Raw genomic sequence first — 19672 nt, 5'->3', positions numbered from 1 at the left:
TGAAAGCCCTTCCCAGCCACAGGCAGGGAGAGTGAGGCACTCTACCCCCACACAGCGTATGGTCTCCATGATTTGCTATCTGACCGGAAGTGGGGATGAGATGCTCTAACCACAAATACAGTATATGGCAGAAGCAACCTAGCTGAGGTCCTAGAGTTTAAGAGCATGTGCAGAGTGCCTCACCCCCACTTCCCATTTAAGTTGTCTCGTTTCCTTGGGAGATTCAGCGTCTCTATAGGGTGCCCATGGGAGGGCACAGGGAGAGCGGGAGGCAGACTCTGCTACAACACCTACAAGGGATTAGCATGAAGCCTGGCTGGGCTGAGGGGTGCTGGGGCTGGGTGGTGTTTACTATTCACTAACTATCGCGGTGTAGCCCCCCGCATCTCTGGGAATATCTTGCTCCTCAGAGAGGTATTGCATTGTAGGTGCTTCTCCAGAGAAAGGAGCACTCTGCCCCAGCCATGGTGTTCTCTGAATGGGGAAACATTTGCTTTTTTGTAGCCCGTTGCTCCTTCCTTTCAGCAGTGCAGGGGAGGGGGGACAGAGCAAGAAGAGTTCTTTCTTCTCTGCCAGGGGGGGCTCTAGCTTTTTTGCCGCCCCGAGCACGGCTGTCAGGCTGCCTTTGGCGGTGCGCCTGCAGGAGGTCCCCGGTCCTGCAGATTCGGCGGCATGCCTGCGGGAGGTCCGCCGGTCCCGTGGCTTCGGCGTACCTGCCGCCAAATTGTGCTTGACTTTGATCTACTTTTCCAGTCCATGGAAGCATTGCCTGGTATATTGCAAGAGAACCATCCACTCCTCAAACAAAGAGCACCCTTCCAACTCCTGTGGGGAGGCGAAGTGGACTGCCTGCTGCGACCTGACCAGCATGTCCCTGTTCCTTAACACTCAAACTCCCCTGCATTGGCACTTTGGTGGTACCCAATGTTATTTAGTTATTTAGGTTCAGAGAATCACATAGGCGCCGACTCCATGGGTGCTGAGCACCCACTGGGAAAAAATGGTGGGTGCTGAGCACCCACTGGCAGTCCCCCCATCAGCTCCTCCCCCCCATGCCTGCCACCCGCCGTTGATCAGCTGTTTCGCAGCGTGCAGGAGGTCCTGGGGGGGAGGAGCGAGGGTGGGGCACCCTTGGAAGAGGGGGCAGAATGGGGTGGGAAGAGGTGGGGCGGGGATGGTGCGGGGGCAGGAAGAGGCAGAGTGGGGTGGCTTGGGGGAAGGGGTAGAGTGGAGGTGGGGCCTGGGGTACAGCCGGGGGGTCAAGCACCCCCTAGCACATTAGAAAGTCGGTGCCTCTGGAAGGAAAGCTTAGGAACTGGATTTTGCTTTATGCAGAGCTCAGAAAGCCTGAACGTCAGATAGGCTGTCTGTGTTAGACTGTGTGTTTCTAGGATGCACTCAGCTTGCTGTGTCATTTGGTCTGGAGTCCCGCAATTATTTAAGACTGCTCTTTATCCATTAACTGCAATTTACTGTCAGACCTATCTACCAGCACTGGATCTGAAGAAAAGTAGAACGTCCAGAACTGTAGAGAGGCCTGGTGGGTGAGGTAATATCTTTTACCGGACCAACTTCTTTTGGTGAGAGAGACAAGCTTTTGAGCTACACTGAGCTCTTCTTCAGGTCTGGAAAAGGTACTCCAAGCGTCACAGCTAAATACAAGGTGAACAGATTTCTTAGCATAGTTACAAACACCAGAGTTACAAACTGACTGGTCTACTGCACACATGGGCATAGTTTGGGTAAGTAGGCAGAGCATTGCCCCCCCAAACAGAGGCAAGGAGTGGGAGGTCATACGGGGTCATGTGCCAGTGCCCCACCCCTGATTTCTGTGAGCCCAGAGCTGCCCAGGGCTTGCTCTGCTCAGCCTGCCAGGGGGGCGGGGTAGGGGTGCTCTGTAATTCTCATGCTGCACCTCCCCCCCACACACACATTTCCAGCTCGCTCAGCCCCTCTCCCTGCAAGCTGGGTCTGGGAGGAGCGGAGGGTGAGGGACAGAGCCACTTCTTCTGCTAGGTGAGGGAGGGTGGCTGATCCAGCTCCTTGCCTCTGCAGCTGGACACTGTCTCCTGGAACCTAGTGCCAGTTTCCTTCCCCTTGTATGTGTGCTGAGCGCCCCACATGGCCACCATCCTGTTTCCTGTACAATGGTGAGTGTCAATGGTGGGCCAGGGCAAGGGGTGCGGGGTGGGGCAGGGGAAATGGGGAAAGGGTGGTGAGTTAGGGTTAGCATTTTTCTGCTGCATAGTAAAGTTTCAAAGCTATATTAACACCTCTCCACTTCACATTGAATGGTCCCTTAGAATATGTGCTAACTATGCTAAACTATCTATTCCAGGGGTCGGCAACCTTTCAGAAGTGGTGTGCCGAGTCTTCATTTATTCACTCTAATTTAAGGTTTCGCGTGCCAGTAATACATTTTAGAAGGTCTCTTTCTATAAGTCTATAATATATAACTAAACTATTGTTGTATGTAGAGTAAATACGGTTTTTAAAATGTTTAAGAAGCTTCATTTAAAATTAAATTAAAATGCAGAGCCCCCCGGACCGGTGTCCAGGATCTGGGCATTGTGAGTCCCACTGAAAATCAGCTCGCGTGCCGCCTTCGGCACGCGTGCCATAGGTTGCCTACCCCTGATCTATTCCATCTTGTATTTAGCTGTGACGCTTGGAATATCTTTCCCAGACCTGCAGAGCTCTGCGTAGCTCGAAAGCTTGTCTCTCTCACCAACAGAAGTTGGTCCAGTAAAAGATATTACCTCACCTAGGTTGTCTCTCTAATACCCTAGGACCAACATGGCTACAACAACACTGCTTACAACTTTCAGAACTGTCAGTTGTGTGTGTATGTCCTAGTAAGACCAATGGCACATGGCTGGCTGGGAATGTGAGAGGTGTTAATTGGTAAAGCTGCTTATTTTATAGAGGACTCCCTTTTCTCATGTGTTCCCAAATAAATTTTTCCCTCTAACGCCCTGCTGTAGAAATTCTTATTGTTCGTATTCTGGCTGATTCCTGTTCTTAGAACATAGCAGATATTGAAATGCCCTTAGAGTTAGGGTGACATCTTCAGGAGTGCTAGAGGCATTACTGTGTTCACAACTAGACCAAGTTGCCACTAAACAGACTACAAGTCAAAACCAACCCAACCTGTAAATCCAGGCTGCTCATACATATCTGCTATCACTGCCTAGTAGTAGGGTGACCATACGTCCCATTTTGTCCAGGACAGTCCCTTTTTTAAGCCTTGTCCCAGCCGTCCTGAGTTTTTTGGCAAAAGTGGACATTTGTCCCGTTCACTCTTGCCAACACAAAATGTGGGTTGCGCACCCCTAAAGGAACATGCGGGGGGTGAGGGAGGTGAGCAGCAACACCAGCCCTCTGGGGGAGAGGGGCAGCAGGGCTCAGGCGAGGAGCGACACCAGCCCCATGTGTGGAGCAGGCTGGGCTTGGACGAGAGCCCTGCACAGGGGAGAAGCAGGGCTTGGGCCAGCAGCTCGGGTCAGCCTCGTGTGCAGGGGGAGAGAGGGGCAGGGCTCGGGCCAGTGCCATGCGCGGAGGAGGATAAGGGGGAAGGGAATGGGCCAGCCCCTGCTCAGGGGGGCAGGATTCGGTTGAATGGCTCGGGCTAGCCCCGCACGGTGTCCTGTTTTCCCTTTGGAAAATATGGTCACCCTACCTAGTAGAATGGGAGTTACAAACATTTCTATACTGATTGTCTGTTTTCTCTTTCTTTTCCATCCCCCTTAGGTTGCTCATCTTCTTAACGAGACAGGTGCTGTCTTCATGTGTGTGTATGGACAGTACATTGTGTGTACTACCAGAACACAAATAACTATATACATACTAATAAAGTTGCTGGGGATTTTTTTGTCATTACTTTCTCTGCCCTCTCTGCCTGAATGAAAGTTCAAAAATGAACTCTTCTGCTGTTATTACTGTTATCTTTACAGCACCCACAAGTAAGTTACAATCCTGATGTTCAGAGGTGTTAAGCGATGGTAACTCCCATTGACTTCAGTTGGAGGTATGGTGCTCAGTACCTATGAAAATCGGGCCCTAGGCTCTTCCTAGTAAAGACAAAGATGTGGTGCCTGCCACAGACAGGTTACATTCTCTTGCAGCAGGGGCATTTTTATTTTCTGTATAAGATTCAATCCAGACCAGATCCCTGTTTCCAACAACCAATGCACATCTCCTTCAGCTGATTGAGAAGATTAAGGCAGACAGCAGTTCCAACACCTTGAGGAGGCATCATTCAAGTCAAGAGCCCAACACACTTAAGACAACAAAAAACTTCTTGAGAATAGCCTGTCTGACACTGCACGTGGCCCGTTTGTGAGATGGCAGAGTTGTTAGGCAATTACAGACGAGCATGTGACCTAACATGGCCAGTTCCATGATTTCTGCAAGAAAACCCACCACTGCCTCTCCTTTGAGCCCTCTGCTGATACCTGTAATGTCCAAAGACAGAGGGCTCAATGGCACCTCTGGCTGAAAACAAAACCAGACATACTACAACAAGCATACAAGAAACCCATCCACAACACTTCGCAATGCACAGTAGCACAGGGACTCTAGTTACCGGCAAGCCTTATTATGAACATTCTAAGAAGTTGTCTAGGGCAGTTGGTTCAAAATCTATGTCTTTTAGCAGACAGCCTTCAACAAAGTGACATGCACATTGATACACAGGGTCAAGAAACCATCGGCAGGAAGGCCTTTTGCAATGGTTTCCATTAAAAAATCAACATAAACCAACAGTTACCACAGGGTGCTGGAATAACTGCAGCAATTCCTATTCCAAGCATAGAGAAATAACTGTACATGTTCAGATCCCTCTGTGTAGAAGACTGTTGGCAAGTGCTGACTTTTTAATGATCACCACTAGAGTGACATAAGCACCAGTCATCCTATTTGACCTGTAACATTGTATTTCTTTATTTCTTATTACTGTCACTTTAGACTTTACAGAGGAGTAGGACAAGGAGTAGTAACAAAAAAAAGAGTAGTCACTTAACAAGGACACTGAATTTTCTGATGACTGTGATTTTCTTTTTCCACCACATAAAATGCTAGTTAGCAATGGAAGGTCATTTGCCTTATTTTTCTGGATATTATCCCAATGTCCACATGTGTTTACCACTGCTCTCAAATGGCTGACAACCTACGGAAAATAACTGACACAGATCGCTATTGGAAATCTTTCTGTAGCTCAAGCAACAGAGGCCTGTTTTTTTAGAACCCAGGATCCAGGGTTCTGTCACTAATGCTGTGTGTCTGGCTGACAGCCATGTTTGTCTGTGTGTGCGATCACAGAGCTATTGCAATGTCAGGGTACGATTCAGAACCTGTGAGAGACCTTCAGGGTGTAACGAAGGGCAGGAAACAGAACATTTGGGGGGAACAAAAACCAAAAAGCAGTTGTCAAAGAAGAAAATTACCTCTTTGAGGCAGCCCATGAAGTTGTTGCTGACCGGTGACCCAGGTAAATCTGCTGTACTTGGGCTCCCTCCTACATAGAAGAAGTCATCTGAACCCAGCATGGTGTAATCCTCTTGTGTGTAGCCCGTCGTAGTGAGGATTCCATCCACAGATATTGTCACCTGTTCAAGGGATATAATGGACAAAAAAAAAAAAATTCCCAGCAATGACCTTCCAGTTCTGAGAAGGGCAAGTCACCTCCCCTATGTTTTAGATCACTTTTATTAAGGTTTTGGTGAGGTTTGGTTTTTTTAGAGCAGCCAAGTTCCATTTTCTGGTCTGCTTTGCCCACGACAGAAGCACTCCAGCTTCTATTCACCCCTGTTTTGTTACCTTAGTGCTCCCAAGCCAAGCAGGCGTTCCATCCGTCAAGAGGCTCTCCACTAAATCAGGCTAGAAAATGGAACTGTCCTCAGAAGAGATTGTTCGTCTTAGCTGATTTTATGATTAATTAGTATTTATATTAATGATTATTGTTAGTTACAGTTGTTAGTAAAAAAACACTACTGAAGTCAAAGTTGATATTTTTGTTTTTTTATTTTATTTTTTATTTGCTCACGGCACACTGACAATCATGCATTCGGGGAGGGATGGAGGGAAAGGATCTCACTTTCAATACATTATGGATGTGCATGCCATGGACCTAAGGAGACACACGCCCGCCACCCACCACCGCAAAATCAAAGAAAGGAACAAATTAAATTTTAAAAGCACTGGCTGAATCATAACCAACATAATAATAATATGAAAGGAAGAAATTAACAAAAACGAATAAAATAAAATCAACCACACACCAGCAAGTGTGAAAGGAGCAGAGAAGAGAAAGAGAGAAAATGCAAAGCGTGCACACACCGCACTTTGACAGGCCCATGCCAGTAAGATCTGGAGCCCGTAAATAAAGAGAGAAAGAGAGAAAGAGAAAGAAAATCTATTTCACACTTGCATGCAATCATCAAAAATGAAAAACCAAACAGAAAACAAGATAATCATAAACAAAACAAAAAAGACCCAAAAAATCCCAAACCCCAAAACACATGGAGGGTGAAGGGGGGAACGGAGGGGAGGAGGGAAAGGAGGAAGTGAAAGTGATGTGAATTTTGTTTAAAGGTTGTTAGTGGTTAGAAGGGGATATGGAGGAAAAAAGATAGAGGCCAATAGGAGAGGGACAGTCACCAGTCGTGGACATGCCATGCAGAATGTGTAGTGAAACAAACAACCGGCTGAGCTCCTTTCGGCCATGGCAGGTGGAAAGTCAAAGAAAGAGAGAGAGAGAGAGAGAGAGAGAGAGAGATGGGTAGAAGTGGGAAGAAAGAGGACAGCTGGCCAATTTGCCTACAACAGCCGTTGCCACAACAAAAGGATGAGAGAAAAAGAGAGCCTTCACCACACAAACTAGAGGCCCTGCAATGGTTCTGAGCTAAAAACCTTCGGAAAGTCAAAAGCAAAACAAAAAAACAAACAAAAAAAAGAGAGAAAGAAAGCTAAACTAAAAAGCAAAAGAGAGAAAATAAACCATCAGAGTGAAAAACAAAAAGGGAAGTGAAGAAACCAATGAAAGAAATTACCAAACCCCATTTCCAGAACAGTTGTGTTTGTTTTTGTTGTTTTGTTTTTTTCTTAAAGAAAATATTAAAAAAAAAAAAGAGGAAAAAAAAAGGTGTTCACAGTGAAATCAAAAGAAAATCAAAAGAGGAAGTAAATATAAAGGTGAGGGGGGGAAAAAGGGGAGTAAAGGGAGGAAAAGGCGGGTAACACACGGCAAACCCAAAAAAAGAGACAATAAGAATGATATCTACCAGACAATGTAGTTTGTTTACCATAGCGTGTCCAATGCCTGAGTGCTTTGCGGAAAAGGGGGAAGAAAGGAAATTAAAAAATCGTGAACAGAACGATTGTTAATTAAAATAACTAAAAGCAAAGATGAGTCGTTAGGGTGTTAGTACATTAGTTGGTTAGTAAAAATGACACATTGCATGAATGGTCTAGTGTTAGTCTTTCAAAAAAAGGCGTGGGGCGCCTGACACACACAGAGTGAGAGAGAGGACAATATGACTAGGACTCTACGGGAAACCATGCCTTCTAGACTGTAAAGAGGAAGGGAACTGCCTACTCTCCCTGCCTCCAACCCACATATATTTTAGTACCACTCATCCAGAACTGGATTAAAATTAAAATTGTGCAATACTTACTTTTCAAAAGCCCAACAGGGTGTATTCCCCACCAACAACCCCTTCCCCCCACAGATACACACACCACCCACTCCCTTCAAGAGAGACCCCCAGCAAAGTATTTCCTCCCAACCACCCCAATCCCTCTTTCCCTGCCTCTCCTCTAAGCTCTGCTATCCTCAAGTATTGTGGAATTATCCTAAGCAAGGAACAATCTCCCTTGCCTGGAAGCTGTTGGCTCAGGATAAGCCCAAAGCCCTGGGGCTCTCCTTCCAGTCCCTTTATTTGCAGATTTCTTTGGAACAGGTGAATTCATGACTCTCAGGAAAGACATACAAAACACATGTGGTTGGATTGCCAATGTCCACCTGTAGCTCACCTGTGTCACCTGGGGTGCAGGAGTTAAACCCACTTTACCGATGAAGAAATTGCCTGTGTCAGACATTTGAGGTGGCAGGGGGAAAAGGTTGACAGTATTTAGCATGTCTCTTGTTGTCTCTAAGACTACGTCTCCATTACTAGATGGCCCCATCATACGAAAGTCTCAGGCTGCAGGCTTGGCCTCCACTACCCAACTAAGTGCTGGTAATGGAATAAAGCTAAGGGGAACCAGATCACACAGTTATCAGTAAAACCAGGTTGGTTTAACGGAACCTTGGGGTTGTTTTTAAATTTCCTCTAGAGTCGTGTGGAAGCCAAGTGGGTTATCTGTACACATGTTTACAACTGAGGAACCCAAGGCCCCTGTGATGGAATCTCTTAGTTGTTAATGCGGAGGTGCAGCCAGTGGAGACTTCATGGCCCAGGATCTAGTGCTCCATTCTGATCCAAACAGGCAAAAACAGATCCAAAAATGCACACAATGGGAGCTGTCCTGCCTCCTGCTACTGACTTCCAGGACATTTTTGAGATTGATTGGATTGATTTAGGAGGCTGATTTGCTTGGAGGAAATTGTGTGGAATTGCAACACAATGTCATTATGTCCCAATTCCATTTTATTTGTCCTAAGGCCTGGTCTACACTGGTGTGTGGGGGGGAATCGATCTAAGATACGCAACTTCAGCTACGAGAATAGTGTAGCTGAAGTCGACGTATCTTAGATCGACTTAGAATCACTTACTTTGCGTGCTCGCGGCGCGGGATCGACGGCCGCCGCTCCCCCGTCGGCTTTGCTTACGCCTCTCGCCGAGCTGGAGTTCAGCAGTCGACGGGAGAGCGATTGGGGATCGATTTATCGCATCTACACTACACACGATAAATCGATCGCCGATAGATCGATCGCTACCCGCCGATCTGGCGGGTAGTGTAGACGTACCCTTAGAGAATGAATGATAATAATACTTTGCACTTAGTGCCTTCTCTCCAAGGATCTCAAACTACTTTGAAACCTTCATCAAAGAAGTGTCATATCAACCTGTGTGACAGAGCAGTATTATTAGCTCCATTTTACAGATGAGGAAACTGAGGCAGAGACAGGGAATGAGACTTGCCCAAGGTCACGCAGTGACTCAGTGGCAGAGGTGCAGATAAAACCCAGAAATTCTCACTTCCAGTCTCCTGTTCTGCCCACTTGACCACACTTCCCCCCATGTTCTGAAAGTGCTGGTGAAAGATAGCTACAATCCTGTCCCTGCTACACATTTCCCAAAAGACAAAACCAGAGATCTGTGTTAACTATAATAGAAAGCAGATAAATAAAAAAATTTACATTGACATTAGCTCAAGGGAAATTCTGAGTTCACGGTCTGTCTCTCTCTCTGAAGAGATTAACTACTGCGTTAGTCGCTTGATCTAAGAAAACAAAGGACTTGATACTGTCATAGCTTAGCTACAAAACATGTATTGACCAATCAAAAGTATTGGGCAAAGCCTTCCACATATATGGGAAATTCTGTTCTAATTCCCAGGAACATGGTCAAAAAGTATGTTAAAAATGGCATAATTTAAGATGTGGATTATATTATTGGATTTTCCTAAATCTCATTTAAAAAAAATAACTTTATTTGCTTTTTGGCAAATGTATTTCCCCCCAATGTAAATATTTTCAGTCAAAAATGAGGAGGCAATGGAGTTCCTTATAAAATCTAAGTGCCCAGAGTAACTCTTTTGTGTCCCTTTTCACTCGCAGGGCTGTAAATATGGGCATGGTTCAGAACCAGCAAAGGCTCTTCCACCTGCCTTCTCTATACTAAAAAACTATATTATACCATTATTCTATGCACATATATACTCTGGAGGTGATGGGGAGCAGATGATATATTGCATGTAAAAATATACACTACGTCCTTTATATCACCTTCCATCAGAAGATCTTAAATCACTTCATACACATCAGTGAATTAAGACTCACAACCCACCTATGTGATGGGTAAGTACTATTATTGCTGTCTTTTACAGATGGGGACATTGAAGGAAAGAGAAAGTAAGTGACATGCCCAGGAAATCAGTGGCAAAAGCAGGAATAGAACTCAGATCCCCTAAGTCCTACCCCAATGCTTTTACCACAAGGCACTCCTTCTCTGTTTTATTATGGCACAAGACCGTGGTATGATGAAGGTGTATAGCGGCCATAACCAATTCTGGCCCCTGCACCTTGAATGTGATAATACCTCTCTATCCCTCATGGCAGATATTAATTCATTTTAAATCATTCCATTGTTGAATTGTTTTTATTCTGCAGTCCAGACAGATTCTAGGAGTCCTCAATTCCCAGTGAAGTCAATAGAAATTAAGAGCATTCAGCACCTTGCATGACTGGGCCTCTAATCACCTCTGCTTTGGTTTTTTTTTTTTTTTTTTTTAAGAGTTTGGTCTCCTTGATTGTTTGAAAAAGAATGAAACAGCCCAGCTATAACATCCCAGCTACTAGGCAATCAATTCAGGACCAAACAATAATGTTGTGAACAGACAAAACAGGATGTATAGAGTATAATGTAAAATGCCAGGTGCTGCCTCACCTATTTTCTTTTAGTGGTGAGAACATGCTGCTGCTCTAACCCATGCCAAAAAGACCTAGTGTTATTTGTATTCATCTCTGTACTCAGAAAATAAAAGATATCAGCTAGAAAGGTATTTTTTAAAAAGAGAGAGTCCCATTTATAATCCCAACTGCCAACCCTCCCTATCACCACTTTCTCAAGATCTAAACCAGCTCTGGCAAGCAGCATGGATGCATTTTGCTCTGGGTGCTCTTTGACGTTGAAAACTGATTTCCCAGAAAAATAAAAAGTACCATTAGCTAAAATGGCCTATAAACCAGAAAAAAATATTCAGAGAGCATCAATTCTGAAAACATCTACAAATAAATAAAATGGAACCAATAAATAAAGTGATATATTCAGACCGTTCCAGACTGACAGCCCTCAGACAGTTGCTGTATCTCCCTCTACTGGACCGATGGGAATATTTTAATGAAACAGGATCGTTAAGGCCCATCCACTGCATAAGAAATTAAATTTATATCTGTGTGTGAAGTAGTAGAACTAGACAAATTTTGACTTCAGTGATAACCCTGCTGTCGCATGAAATTTAGAACAGAATTTGGCCTGATTGAATATAATCCTCCAGTTTACACACAGACATGCTGAATATGTAAAAACATGGCATCTTGGATACTGTAGAAACATGGCAATTGCCATAATGTATTAGACAACTCTCTCTAGTCTGTTTCCAACAGTGGATATTTCAAAAGAAGGTGTAAAATCCCCATAATCGGCAAGTATGGGTGAAGATTCTTCCTGATGTCAGGCTCTTGCTGGTTTATGACCTGAAGCAAGATGATTGTTATCCCATATACACTGTTATCCTCGCTAGTGTAAATGTTCCAGAAAGGCTGCTTTCTCAGCCAGTACAGTTATGTAAACTGGAATAATACCATGAGGATTTGTGTAAACATTCACATTAACAAGCAAATGGACAGATCACATTGTTTACGTAAACTGATTTAAAATCTCAGTTTGCAAGCTGTTTACACAGTGTTTACCAATCAATAAGACACTAAACAGTTTATATCCATAATGTAAACCTCATTTGTCATGTAGTGGATGGGCCTAAGTGACTTGATCTATTCACCAGCTTTCAGAGCAATGTTATTTAATTTTATCTTATCTATTTGTACACATATTTATATTTCATGAATGAGCTTTCAATATTTTAAGGCTAGCTGACTAGCGAAGACATCACCTGATAGAGCTGTCCGCTTAGAAAAGTGACAGGTAGAGTTGTAAAGTTACAGTGACAAGAATCAGATAAAGCCATTCCAAAGCGGCTTGTTTGTGGTTTTTGCCTTTGTTTTCTTTTTCGGTCCTTCCATTTTTCCAGTCCTCACAGCCAACAGAAGAGTCTCATCAGCAGAGACACAAGCAATAAAATAGATCACAGAACAGAAAAAAATAAAAAAGAACAGAGAAACAAGGAGATTCGGAAAGACTCCAGCCAATTAACTCCCAAGCTACAAAGTTAAAATAACCACACACACACACACACACACACACACACAAAGAAAAAAGTAAAGGAAGAAACAAGGACTTGAAGAATTAGAATTATGACATTATGGCAATGGTTAAATCAATTAACAAAACATAAAGAAGACGAAGGGTGGGGGACTAAAGAGTCAGCTGCAGAAAAAACCACTCTGTTCCCACAGAATTTAAATGCAACAAGAATATTACTGATAAGATTGAAATGTAATTAAGGACATAATAAAAGAAAGAAAGAAAAAAAAGAGAAAAGGAAAAGGGAGATGAAAGTAAAGTCAAATCACAAGTTTTATTATTAAATCAAACTGGGGAAAAAGTAGACAAAAATTAATAAGTGGAAATGGAGATATCACAACAGGGCTACATTCCATTGACTACTGGTATTTCATTGTCTATTGGATAACTGAGAGACATCTGGGAGGGTAAAAACACTTTGATGTACTTCACCGAGCATCCCTATTTCTCTATCACCTGCCCCCACGTCTGCCCAGATAACACAAGAGAGAAGCCTTCCTGGCGTTCTCACTCCTTCACCATTACCTGCCGCAGGTTGCGTGTCACTTTAACGTCATGCCAAGCGTTGTCATTGAATTTGCCATTGACAGGCTCCACAATGGCCTCGAAGGCCCCGGACCCCAGGTTAATGACCAAGGAGACCGCACCGTCTTTCAGAGCCAGGTTGACGTAATCAGCTGACTTGCCCGTGTGGAGGATGAGCCCGTTACGTTGCCATGTCTTGAAGGAGAGGGTGATCTCGTCGCTGCTGCTCTGGATGGGGTTCTGGGACAGGTCGTAGCAAAGGTACTCTGAGCCACGGAAGGTGGCCACATTTTCATCTCTCGCTGAAAAAGAAGAAACAGAGAAAGAGCTGGTTAGTATTTTCCTTGCTAAGAACAGAATTAAAATCATTATTAAACTACTCAAAAATCTCATGGCTTTCTTAGTGTTCTTCTGTTGTTCCTGTGGACTGTGTTGTCTCTGTTGTAGTGTGGCTACCAACAGACTCAATAGTAGGATGGTCAATCCCTGTTAAAATCAATATATTAGCTCCACTTCCATTGCAGACAGCACTGATTCCATGGAAGACATTCGAAGGTAGCACAATAATGGCCAGAAGAAGGTAAGTGTTAAGACTTACAATCGTGCTACAAATGAATTTACATTTTTATCAGAAGCATGAGGGAATGACCTCCAATGTAACCATCACACCACTACCTGCCCAAAAAGATTCCAAAAGGAATGAACAATGTGCCACTGACGAATACCATACTGGTAATGCCATGTCATACACCTGCCTGAACTACTGTTGGGAGTATATCTGAGATGGTATCGAATCTAATTCTGGTTGATTTGTCCCTTTGTTCCAGGGACATACTGAAGAGGGGAAATGAGTCACTGCCTCAGGTTCTCTCCTTTGACAGTGAGGGAAATCCAGGTCAGAACACTGACACCCATCTGAAATGGACAGGGTAGCGGTAAACTCTTCTAGGTACTTCTAATTGTAGTACTTAGCACAGACCTTTGCCTGCTGGATGACACTACTTAGAGAATCCTTAATAGGCAGATGTGTCTCTTTGCAGAGCAAAAATAAAGCATGGGGGATTGTTGGCAGCACACAACAAAGTCTCTCTTTCCTTGCAAAAAAACAAAATCTCCTGTGTGTACAGTACACTAGGGCATGACCAGCAAACTCATTTCCTCTGTTGACTGGAGGCAACATTTGAACGGCAGAGAGGAAACTAAGGTTCCCGCATTTTTAATTGCTGGTAACCAGACCCCCAAGGCCCTGCCCCCTGCTCTGTCTCTTCCCCCAAAGCCCCACCCCTGCCCTGCCTCTTCCTCCCAAGGCCCTGCCCCTGCTCCACCTCTTTCCCAAAGGCCCCAACCACATCACTCACTATTCTCCCCTCCTCCCCCCATCACTCATTGGATCGTTTCCACCTTCTTCTCCCACCCCAGCTGGGCTCCCTCTGCTCCGGGACTTGGACGGGAGCTGCTGCATACGGACAAGGAGCCTGCCTGCATGTAGGAGGCAGTCCCATCTGGAGCAGGTTAGTGACCCAGTGTCCCCTCACCCCACGGTGATTGGACTTTTGGTGTCCAGTCAGTACATCTGACTGGACACTGCCAGGTCCCCTTTTCAACCGGACTTTCCAGTTGAAAACCAGGCACCCGGCAACTGTAAATGGCACCTGGACACAGAAGCCAAAAACTGGACTGTCTGGGTAAAACCTGGATGGATAGCAACCCTAGAGGACATGCCAACATATAAATCCAACATGCAACTTGGATGCCTTTTTCACACCACCAATTCCCTGTCTCCTACAGTCTCTCAGAAATGTCTTTTTCTTCTTCTTTTAATCATCTAGCAGAGTTGAATATGGAGGAAGTTTTGTGCTTTTTTAAAAAAAATATAAAAGCTGAAGTGAGCTTGTATTAGGTGGTTTCACATGGATAATTAACTGCTTTTGACAAACTGTTCTTTAGCCATTAGGGTTTTTTCATTGACTAATAACTAAGAATCAATTTTATTGAAAGATTTCTTGCTGGTTTTCATCCATCAGTAAAGCAGCCAAATCCAGTGATGTTCCTGTGCAGCACATAACATGCTCAGATGTGACTGGAGAGTCAGCCATACAACTTGACTCAAGTGTAGGGGGCAATACAAAATGTGGGTTGTGAAGCTTGCAAAATGGCTGAGAGTGAGTAGCACATTGTAAACAGGGTATTCAGGAGACTGATCCACATTCCATGGCTCCTCACGTTATCAGTACAGGGGCATCTTGTTGAATCCCACCCACAAATGGAAGGCTGAATGTGAAATTACTGGCTGGTACAATCAAACTGCAGTCACTCCCATTTCTCTTGCATTAGGTAGGAGCCCATCCTATTGCCACACTGACATGTTAGTAGCACTTCTCTGCTTCATTTTGTCTCACTTAGTCCAAGCAAAGATTCACCAGAACCGCTTAATAAGAGACTGAGGGAAAGGGAAGTTACTTAATGTATTGTAATTGGAGTTCTTCTAGATGTGTGGTTCTTATCTGTATTCCACTTTGGGGTGCGCACACACTCCATGCACATGAGACTGAGAATTCCTACGAGCAGTGTCTGTGGGTCCATGGCTGCACCCCTGCTCTCCTCATGCTTCACACCAGAAGTATAAGGATGGGGCGGACTGACTGTCTCTCCCCTTCTTTCTCTACCACAAATCCTGTCATGGTCCAAAGCAGAGGGGAAGGAGGGCAAGTAGTGAAATACAGATAGGGACCAAACATCTTGAAGAATTCCAGTTACAATAAGGTAACTAATTTCCCTTTCTTCAAGTGCTGGTCACTATTTGTATTCCACTGTGGGTGTCTGATGAGCAGTATTTAGAGAGGCAGATAGTGCAAGGTGGTATAGCTGCTTGCAGAACTGCTGTCCCAAGGGATGCATCAGTGGCGGAGTCCTGGACCAAGGTGTAAAGCCTCACCAATGTGTGGATGGAGCTCCACATAGCTGCCCCGCAAATGTCAAGCAGTGGTACCTCTGGAAGCGATGTTACTCGGGATGCTTGTGCCCTTGTGGAGTGAGCCTTTACCCCATGTGGGGGAAAAAGCTGTGTGAACTGATAATAGAGTAGAATACAGCTAGAGAGCCGCTTAGGGTATGACTCCACTGCAATATAAGACCCACAGCACAGCCACAGCTGGCCCAGGTCAGCTGACTCAGGCTGACAGGGCTTGGGCTGTGGGGCTAACAATTTTAGTTTGGCCTTTTGGGCTCAGGCTGGAGCCTGGGCACTGAGATCCAGGGTTTCAGAGCCTGGGCTCCAGCCCAAACCTCAACATCTACACTACAATCAGCAGCCTGATCCCCACAAGCCCAAGTCATCTGACCCAGGCTCTGAGACTTGGTGCCCCGGGTCTTTTACTGCAGTGTAGATGTGCCCTTAGAGATACAGCTTGTCTTCATACTCATTCTGCTATGACAACACATAATCTAGGTGACTTCCTGATCTGTTTCATTCTCTGATGGGAGAATGCCAATGCTCGTCACACACTGAGGGAATGAAGTCTTCGCTCCTCACCTGAGGCCCAAAGCTTCGGGAAAAACACAGGTAAGTGAATGGACTGGTTCATGTGAAATTCCAAAACTATCTTAGGAATTAATTTCGAGTGTAATCATAGTGAGACTTTATCCTTATTGTGTACATTGGATCATTCACTAAGGCCCTAAGTTCACATACCCTTCAGGCCGAGGTGACAGCAGTGAGGAAGGTGACTTTCATTGACAGGTGAGACATGGAACACATAGCTAGCAGTTCAAAGCTTGCCTTATCTTAACGGTAAGAAGACAGTCCAACATATTTCCACCGTATCTGGAGAGAGATGTTTTTGCTGGGCCCAGACAGAGAAATGTTTCCACTTGGCTAGGTGACATTTTCTGGTGGAGACTTTTCTGTTATTTTTAAGACTGATTTGCACAGCCTCAGAGCAGGAACATTCTAGGCTTGACACCCATCCAAATACCAAGCCATGAGATGAAGAACATTGGGGTTGGGATGCCTGACCCTGCCATTTTTCTGGATCACTGGTAGGAGGCTTGGAAACCAGAACTGTTGGGCCATCTGGGGACAATGAAGATGACTTGTGCCCTGTCTAGTTGACTCTTCCGTAGAACAGGGGTAACTACCAGGATGGGAGGGAACAGAGAGTGCCCCTCCCTGCTTTATTCTATAAAAATGGCAATTATGTTGTTTGACATTATCAGGACATGCTGGGATTGTATGAATGGTAGGAATGCTTTGCAAGCTTCTCCTACTGCTCTCAGTTACAGAAGATTGATTTGTATTCTCTCTTCGCGAGGAGTCCAAGTGTTTTGTGCTATGTAATCATCCATGTGGGCTCTCCAACCTATCAGGGAGAGATGTCTGTAATTATTGTCTTGTCGGGTGTGAAAGAGAACTCCCATGCACACACAACAAGGATCTCTCCACCATGCCAGAGAGGTCTTTACCTCAGAGGGAATTGTCACTATGGTATTCATGCTGTGCTTGCTCAGTGCATATACTGTTCGGAGCCAAGCTTGCAGGTAAAGGAGATGGAGTCTTGTGAATGGCATCACGTAAGTACATGGCGTCATATGCCCCAGAAGAGTAAGGAATAGCCAAACTCACTAATCAGAGTTGTGTGTAATTACATCTATCAGAGTGTCCATGGTGTGAAATCTGTCGGTCGGGAGGTAGGCCCTCACCCTGATTTAATCCGGTGTTGTTCCTATAAATTTATGGACTGTGTTGCAGTCAGGGTAGGCTTCTCCACATTTATACAGATTCCAGGGATGCTAAAAGGTGAAGCAACGATGAAGCTGATGTTAAGGCTTCGAGGCAAAACCTGCCAGTCAGAAGCCAGTAGTCCAAGTACAGAAAGATGGTGGAGCTGGCTTGTCTGAGCTAAGAACATTTCTCTGAAGACTCTGGGAGCTATAAGTAACCCAAAATGGGAGCACCCTGTATTAATAGTGTTGGGAGTCCACCACAAATCTGAGGAATTATTTGTGAGGGGGTGAATATCCATATGAACGTGGAAGTCTTTCATATTGAGAGCTGTGAACCATGTGCCTTTTTCTAGGAATGGTATTACTGATGCTTATGTAACCATACAAAATTGCAACATGTGAATAAAAATACTGACACAGGCTGAGAATGTATCTCCAGTCTCCTTTCTTCTCAGGGCAAGGAAATATTTTGAACAGGAGCCTTTTCCACGATGTTGGGGGGTACCTGGTGTATTGCTCCCCATTGGAGAAGAGACTATACCTCCTGAAGGAGGATTCTCTCATAAGAGGGGAAGGGGTTTTTGAAGAAGGTGGACAGAGAAACTTGACGGCATAGCTGGAATGGATGATATCCAACACCCACTTGTCTGTTGTTATCACCTCTCTGTGTGCCCAAGGCTGGTTCCAGGAGATTCTCAATCCCCTGTCTGGGCTGAATTCCCTGGGTGGAAGTGAATCTGGTTCCACAGGAATATCTGACTCTTCCAAAGATGAAAAGGTTAGATCCAGGTCCATCAGCAGTGCTGACAGTTCCCTTGAGAGGAAATTGTAGCTAATAGTCAGGACAAAGGATGGACTTTTTTCCAGAGTCCTATATTCCCACAGGCATTTATCTCTTTCCCTGGTGAGGATCAGTCTCGATAACAAGGAAAATTGTGGGTCCGGGAGGACGAAGATATCGTCCGAACTGGTATAAGTCACCAGCACCTTTGAAGGTTGTATCTTTTCACCTGTACCATTGAAGTAGGTGTAGACAGTGGTTCTTTATGGGGCCAAGATGGTACTGACAGTGAATGTGATTTTCTATGGTACTGAAGGTTCCCAGTCTTTCAGGTCCTGATGCTTCATTTTAGGTGGCACCACAATCAGTGTCGAGATCGATGCAGATGCTGTTACCGAAGGAGTTTTGCTCTATGAGTCTTTTGAACTTGCTCATGTGGCTTTGGATGGCCTAAACCTTTATGGCATGGGCATGAAGTCTCCCTCCTCTTAGAAAGTCTAGGAGAGGATCTGTTTTTGTGTTTGTGAGCGTGACTTTTACTCTCATGAGGTCGCCCAACCAAAGGGTCCTTCTCTCTGCCCCTCTCCACTCCAGGGTCAGGCATAGTACTAGGAGATGAACTCCTTGCTGACTCTGATCAATGAATGTACAGGGAGCTCTCCCCAGCTGGTTGTGACTGGGGCCTCATTGCACGCTCCATAAGGAGCTTCCAAAGCCAAAGTTCTCACGCCTGCCATGTTCTGTGGGAAAAAGAATGGCAGATACTACACTGAGTGGAGATATGAGTTTCTCTGAGGCAGTGTTGCTTGTTGTCGCTGACCCAAATGGAGCAGGGACAGAAGACACAGTTTTTGAAGCCCGGTATTCTGCGTATAATCTAAGTCCCGCACCAGAAGGCCAGGAGGGTTCACCGGGATGGGGATTCTCTCACTAACTATCTGTAGCTATCATAACACTAACAACCAAAAATTAAGAATAATATACAACTTTGAATATTTACAGGAAAAAGAGAAAGGAAAAGCTCCAAACACTAGGGGATTCCATCTCAGGTCATGTGGCGGTAAGAAGGAACCGGAGAGACGTTGGTCAGCGCTCCACCTCCTACCCACTTATACCCTCAGTGCCGAGCATGAGGAGAGTAGGGGCACAGGTGCAGTCCGACGGACACTACTCACAAGAATTCTCCAGTCTCAGACACATGGACTGCATGTATACCTCAGAGTGGAACACAGATATGGACCAGCACTCGAAGGAGAAAAAATTATTTCCTGTGATAACTACCCTTGAGAAATAATCATATGGTGATGTTTGTGTCCTCAGGTCATGAAGCAGCAGCATCATGTTATGAATGGACCCACAGTGTCATCAAGCGATAGCACTGCAGTGTGAGGTCTGAAATACAACCTAGACCCTTTAATAGCCTTGCAAGAGGGGCTCACAGGATGGACCCAAACAAATCTGAGCTCTCTCTGGGAGTGCCAAGGAAAGTAGCAACTAA

At 45.0% G+C, this 19672-nt stretch overlaps 1 protein-coding gene across 2 annotated transcripts in view; it reads right to left on the bottom strand.

The window, feature by feature from the left end:
• NRXN3 (neurexin 3) overlaps positions 1-19672 on the bottom strand; it is a 1356989-nt gene that overhangs the window by 1021173 nt on the left and 316144 nt on the right. For both annotated transcript variants that reach the window (XM_026651477.1, XM_029911473.1), the window contains exons 4-5: positions 12672-12973; positions 5445-5606 (exon numbers count right to left, since the gene is read on the bottom strand). In XM_026651477.1, coding sequence (XP_026507262.1) covers positions 5445-5606; positions 12672-12973 — 464 coding nt within the window. The remainder of the gene's footprint in view (positions 1-5444; positions 5607-12671; positions 12974-19672) is intronic.

The sequence above is a fragment of the Terrapene carolina genome, unplaced genomic scaffold (genome assembly GCF_002925995.2).
Source record: "Terrapene carolina triunguis isolate 2854851 unplaced genomic scaffold, T_m_triunguis-2.0 Scaffold96, whole genome shotgun sequence".
In the NCBI taxonomy this organism is placed as follows: domain Eukaryota; kingdom Metazoa; phylum Chordata; order Testudines; family Emydidae; genus Terrapene; species Terrapene triunguis.
The sequence above is the reverse complement of the archived record's forward strand: the minus strand, read 5'-3'. Positions and strand labels throughout refer to the sequence as shown.